At 50.0% G+C, this 6423-nt stretch overlaps 1 gene segment (V, D, J or C); it reads right to left on the bottom strand.

Annotated features, from left to right (window-relative positions):
* On the bottom strand, positions 1-463 carry LOC129202390 (probable non-functional T cell receptor gamma variable 10). The segment is given in 2 exon segments: positions 1-317; positions 421-463. Coding segments are annotated over 2 exon segments (360 nt in total).
* Positions 464-6423: the final 5960 nt, after the last annotated feature.

The following is a 6423-nucleotide window of genomic DNA, read 5'->3' as shown; positions in this document are numbered from 1 at the left end:
CTACTGCTGCGCATCCCACCTAGCACAGTAGTAGGGAGCGGAGTCTTGCAGAGTTCCTTTGCTCACTGTCAGGGTGCAGACAGATTTGGTGGCATCCTTCTCAATACTAAATTTCCCATCATCAGACTTGTTTTCAAGGAAAAGCCGGGAGGACATGTAGGCAATGCGCTTGGGAGCTGTGTTTGGCCTCTTTCTGTACCAGTGAATGAAAACGTTGTTAAAATCAGGCTCGGAGACATGACAGTTGATTAGCACTGTTTTGCTTTCTGGCTTGGTGATGGATATGGGGGTCTGCTGCAAGTCTTGTGCAGAACTGCCTGTGAGAAAGAAAGAGAAAATTAGTAACGTGAAGCTGAGTTAAGAAACCATCCCCTTTGCCACCGGGGGATGTGCAGGCAGCGAAGTGAGCGTGGCACGTACAAGAAAAACCAGCCGTCAGGATGAAAGTGCTCAGTAGCCACATTGTTGCTGCCCTCCTTATGGCTTCCTGACAGGGACAGAGTCAGGGGGAGACTGAAGCAGGGATGAAGCAGATCTTGGTTTAGTACCACCCAGTGAGGCTGTGCCAGCTGTGATGCCTTAATTGTGTACAAGCCGTTGCCGTTGATTAACACTTGAGTAGAAGGGAAACAAACAAACAAAAACAAAACCCAAAAACCAAAAAGAACTTTTTAAGAAGAGAGCCCACTACTGAGGAAAACATAAGTTTTGTTGTTTTGTTTTTTTTTTTTTTCCCCAGGGAATTTGCTGAGATGATGAGTAAAGTGTGACCATTTTATTTTCCTCAACATATGATTGATGTGCGCTAACTTTTAAAATCAGTTCTTCATATCTGGATTTTTAAGGTGCAGTGGCGACCAAAGGATGGAAGAGGAGAGAGGCCCTTCAAAAGCAGGCAAAATAGCTGGTTTTGGCTGCCTGAGGCTTTGCGCAGCTCCATCTACAAGGACAGCAGAGAAAGAGCACTCTTGTGACAGCAGCGACCAGCCCCCAGGGACTCACAGACTAGGACTCTCCCAAGCCCCTGCGACTCACATCTACAGCAAAGGGCTGACGCAGCCAGAAGCCCTTGTAGCAGCAACACGTGCATTGCGTGGTGCCGAGCCTGCCTCCCTGAGCCAGCCAGGAGCAGAGTCCGTCCCTGGCAGGAGGGAGCAGGCACCTCAGGAGAAGAAATGAGGGGCTCAGGTACCCATCACCCAGTGGCAGCTCCTCTAAATGCCTCGAGCTTTCTGGGGCCGCAAGAGATCTCCTCTGTCCCCTCATGGAAGTTTCTGCAAGTGGTGGTACCCTGCAAAAGGATACCACTGCCCAGAGCAGCTCCCAAAATTAAGCCCTGTGTGAGCAGCTACAGCTTTTCTTTAAGGAAGTTGCCTCGTGACCAGCAACTGAGACTGTACCACAGTCATAGGCAGGTTGCTTCAGCAGTTCATTGCCCCACTCTTACAGATTTCTGCCTTATTTGTAGCCTGAGGTCCCCTTGCTTCACTTCTGCCTGGGTATATCTTTGCTTCTAGTGAGAACCCCGTTCTCCCAGATTTATTCCCCAGAAATGGTACTAGACAGAGATCAGGTTTTCATTCCCTCACTCTCTCATTGACTGAGATGTTGGAGGCTCCAAGCGCAGGATGATTTTTCATCCCGTGACAATACCGCTGAAGCTCTTCCTTTAACAATTTGTCCCATTCATTTTGAACCTTGAACATCAACGGGGATCCTGCAACATAGCTTCTGCCTGAAATCCCTGTTCCTACAGTCAGTGTGTGGAGTTACCCAGTACTGCAAAGGAAGCTCCAGTGTTTTCAAACTTTTACTGACAGCTCCAGTAATTTAAAAATCATGAATATGCATCAAAATTTTAACAGGCTAAAATACATGCTTAGCTCTCTAGCTTAAACGGAAATGCTTTATAATATCAACTTACATGACATCTGCAGGACATCAGTAGTAATACACCCATTTTCATCTTCTTCTTATGTTCTCAAACCTGCAAGAGAGGCATTTTTAGAACATCGTCTGTGTGTCTGATATGGTTTACTATCTGATTTTCTAACCAAAATACTGTACACATCTCAAGCCAAATGCTGCACACGGGCCTAAGTATTTTCATAGCAGCCGGCATTAATCAAAGAAGCCAGAACCTGATTTGAAGAAAGTTCAAGACTGAGGTCTGAACACCTGCTGACGAACAGGCCTCTCCCCAGGCTAACTCCCGTCTCTGCTGCTTCCTCACCCAGACCGTATGAAAATATGCCTTATAATGACAGTTTACTGATACTGATGCTATCGGGGTTCTTTGTTTTGAAATTAGAAATCAGTGGCTTACACAAGATATAACTTTCCCAGCACCGTGAAGTGATTCACACACTTCCTATTTCTGCCCCCAAATTGATCAGAGTTTCTCATCCAAAGTCACAGGGAGTCTTTGCACTCATCCCAGCAGCCGCAGGAGATTTAAACGGCTGTAGGGAGCGCTGCGAACAGGGCGCTGCACGGCAGTTTGTGAGGGTACAGCCCTGTAATCTGCTTGTAGGCCCACAGCCCAGGGAAGTGCTCTAGGTCTCTGCCAAAATGGTGGGCACTCGCCTAGAGCTAAAGCCAGTGTTCCTACAGAGACCATCTCCCCTGAGACGACTGATGCGTTCACCCAGACGGAAGTGGTAAGAAAGGAGACTTCAGTACAGGCGGTAGGTTGCAGCGAGTGCCCAGACCCTTCTCCTGGTGAAAAGGTAAGTACCTTTGATGATCTGTTACGTCAGGTGGCTGAGTTTCAGGAAAGAGTAAAAAGGCTGCGCAGTATTAGGGGGTCCGAGACAGAGATAGATAGGTGGTTTCATAACCAAGTACCTGTAGTGGGCAGCACAGAGACTGAGGCACCTTGGACCCTGGTGAGCCACAGAAGTAGGGCTCCGCTTCAGTCTTCACCCTCCAGCTTCACAACCAAAACCAGATATGAAGCCTCAACAGCTGTAGACACCCACGAGCAAGATGCGCAAGGAGAAACTCTACCAACAGCACACAGTGGATACCGTAAAGAGAAGCGACGAGTGCTTGTAGCGGGAGACTGTTGGTTAAGGGGCACCGAGGCACCCACCTGCCGACCTGACAGGGAATCACGAGAGGTATGCTGCCTTCTGGGAGCCAGGATCCAAGATGTTGCTGAGAGGGTGCCCCAACTTGTCAAGAGCACAGCCGACTGTCCACTGCTACTCTTTCATGTGGGCATGAATGACGCTGCAAGCTGGAACCTGGGTAGAATCAAGGAAGACTATAAAGCCCTGGGGGTGCAAGTGGAAAACGTTGGTGCCCAAGTTATCTTGTCCTCCATTCTACCAGTTGGAGGGAAGGGGGCAGCCAGGAGTAGGCGTATAATGCATATCAGCTCCTGGCTACTTAGCTGGAGCCATCACGAGGGTTTGGGCTTTTATGACAATAGGAATTTCTTTGACTAGAACCTGTTAGAGAGGGATGGGATCCACCTGTCTAGAAGAGGCAAGGGGATCTTTGGCAGCAGGCTGGCCAACTTGGTGAAGCAGGCTTTAAACTAAAGGATTCAGGGAGTGGGGTCCAAAATGGCAAAGCCCATGCCATTGCATAGAACTGGGGAATAAGCCCAGCCAACCAGAGTAGCACCAAATGTCCCGTAACTGCCTCCCAAGATGAGAACCAGAAAGGCAACTGCCTCAAAGGTGTGTGTGGCTATGGCGGACCCTCCTGCACCTCTCCAGGGAAACATCCACGCTCAATTACCTCTCTAAAATGCCTGCACACCGTTGCATGCGGCATGGGGAATAAATGGGAAGAACCAGAGATCTGTGTGCGGTCACAGTGCCATGACCTCATTGCAATTACAGAGACATGGTGCGATAGCTTGCATGATGCTGTCGTGGATGGTAAGGTACTTTTTAGGAGAGACAGGCCGTCAAGGCGAGGTGGTGGAGTTGCTCTTTATGTGAGAGAGCAACTGGAATGTATCAAGCTCCGTCTAGGGGTGGATCAAGAAGAGTCGAAAGCTTATGGGTAAGGATTAAGGGGCAGGCTAATAGCTAATATGGGTGACACTGTTGTGGGTGTTTACTACAGGCCACCAGATCAGGAAGAGGAAGTTGACGAGGCCTTCTGCAGACAGCTGGAAGCAGCCTCACAATTGCAGGCCCTGGCCCTCATGGGGGACTTCAACCACCCCGACATTTGCTGGAAAAGCAACACGGCCAAGCGTGCACGGTCCAGCAGGTTCCTGCAGGGCATTGATGACAACTTTTTGACACAGCTGGTAGAGGAGCCCACGTGGAGAGAGGTGCTGCTGGACCTTGTACTAACAAACAAAGCAGGACTGGTTGAAGATCTGAAGGCTGGGGGCAGTCTTGGCTGCAGTGACCATGATATGGTGGAGTTCAGGATCCTACGTGGAAGGAGCAGGCCAGTAAGTAGGATTACAACCCTGGACTTCAGGAGAGCTAACTTTGGCCTTTTCAAAGACCTGCTTGGGAGAATCCCATGGGTTAAAGTTCTAGAAGGTGAGAGGGCCCAAGAGAGCTGGTCAGTATTCAAACACCCCTTCCTCCGAGCTCAAGATCAGCGCATCCCGAAGAACAGGAAGACAAGCAAAGGAGGAAGGAGACCTGCGTGGATGAGTAAGGAGCTGCTGGAAAAAACTCAAAGGGAAGAAAGAATTTGACAGTATGTGGAAAAAGGGAATGGCCACTTGGGAGGAATACAGGAATGTAGTCAGAGTGTGTAGCGATGCAACAAGGAAGGCTAAGGCCCAGTTGGAATTAAAAGTGGCAGGGGAAGTCAAGGACAATGAGAAGGGCTTTTTCAAGTACATCAGCAGCAAAAGGAAGACTAGGGAAAATGTCGGCCTGCTGCTGAATGAGGTGAGTGCCTTGGTGATGGAGGATACAGAGAAGGCAGAGTTACTGAATGCCGCCTTTGCTTCAGTCTTTACTGCTAAGGTCGGCCATCAGGAAACCCAAAGCCTGGAGGCAGGAGAAAAAGTCTTGCAAAAGGAAGACGTTCCCTTGGTCGAGGAGGATTGGGTTAGAGAACATCTAGGCAAACTTAACATCCACCAATCTATGGGCCCTGATGGGATGCACCCACGAGTGCTGAGGGAGCTGGCAGATGTTATTGCTAGGCCACTCCCAATCATCTTGGAAAGGTCATGGAGAACAGGAGAGGTGCCTGAGGACTGGAGGAAAGCCAATGTCACTCCGGTCTCCAAAACGGGCAAGAAGGAGGACCCAGGGAACTACAGGGCCAGTCAGCCTCAGCTCCATCCCTGGGAAGATGGTGGAGCAACTTATTCTTGGGGTTATCAATAAGCACGTGGAGGAGGAGAAGAATGTTATTGGGAGGGGTCAATGTGGATTGACCAAGGGGAAATCATGCCTGACCAATCTGATAGCCTTCTATGACGGCATGACAAGCTGGGTGGATGAAGGGAGAGCAGTGGATGTTGTCTACCTTGACTTCAGCAAGGCTTTTGATACTGTCTCTCATAACATTCTCGTTAGCAAGCTTAGGAAGTGTGGATTGGATGAGGGGTCAGTGAGGTGGGTAGAGAACTGGCAGAATGGCAGAGCCCAGAGGGTTGCGATAACTGGTGCAGAGTCTAGCTGGAGACCTGTATCCAGTGGTGTGCCCCAAGGGTCAGTGCTTGGTCCAGTCCTCTTCAACATATTGATCAATGACCTGGATGAGGGGACAGAGTGTACCCTCAGCAAATTTGCTGATGATACTAAGCTGGGAGGAGTGGCCGACACACCAGAGGACTGTGCTGCCATTCAGCGAGACCTGGACAGGCTAGAGAGCTGGGCAGAGAGGAACCAAATGAAATTCAACAAGGGCAGGTGTAGGGTCCTGGCCGTAGGGAGGAATAACCCCATCCACCAGTACAGGTTAGGGGTTGAACTGCTGGGATGCAGCATTTCGGAGAAGGATCTGGGAGTCCTGGTGGACAAGAAGTTCTCCATGAGCCAACAATGTGCCCTTGTGGCCAAGGCGGCCAACGGTATCCTGGGGTGCATTAAGAAGAGCGTGGCCAGCAGGTTGAGGGGGGTTATCCTCCCCGTCTACTCTGCCCTGGTGAGGCCACATCTGGAATATTGTGTCCAGTTCTGGGTGCCCCAGTTCAAGAAAGACAGGGAACTACTGGAGGGAGTCCAGCGGAGGGCTACAAAGATGATTAGGGGACTGGAGCATCTCTCATATGAGGAAAGGCTGAGAGAGCTGGGTCTGTTTAGCCTGGAGAAGAGAAGACTGAGAGGGGATCTAATTCATGCTTATAAATATCTAAAGGGTGGATGCCTAGAGGAAGGGGCCAGACTCTTCTCGTTGGTGCCCAGTGACAGGACAAGGGGCAATGGGCACAATCTGGAACCCAGGAAGTCCCATCTGCATATGAGGAAAAACCTTCTTCAC

The sequence above is a fragment of the Grus americana genome, chromosome 2 (assembly GCF_028858705.1).
Source record: "Grus americana isolate bGruAme1 chromosome 2, bGruAme1.mat, whole genome shotgun sequence".
Classification (NCBI taxonomy): Eukaryota; Metazoa; Chordata; class Aves; order Gruiformes; family Gruidae; genus Grus; species Grus americana.
The sequence above is the reverse complement of the archived record's forward strand: the minus strand, read 5'-3'. Positions and strand labels throughout refer to the sequence as shown.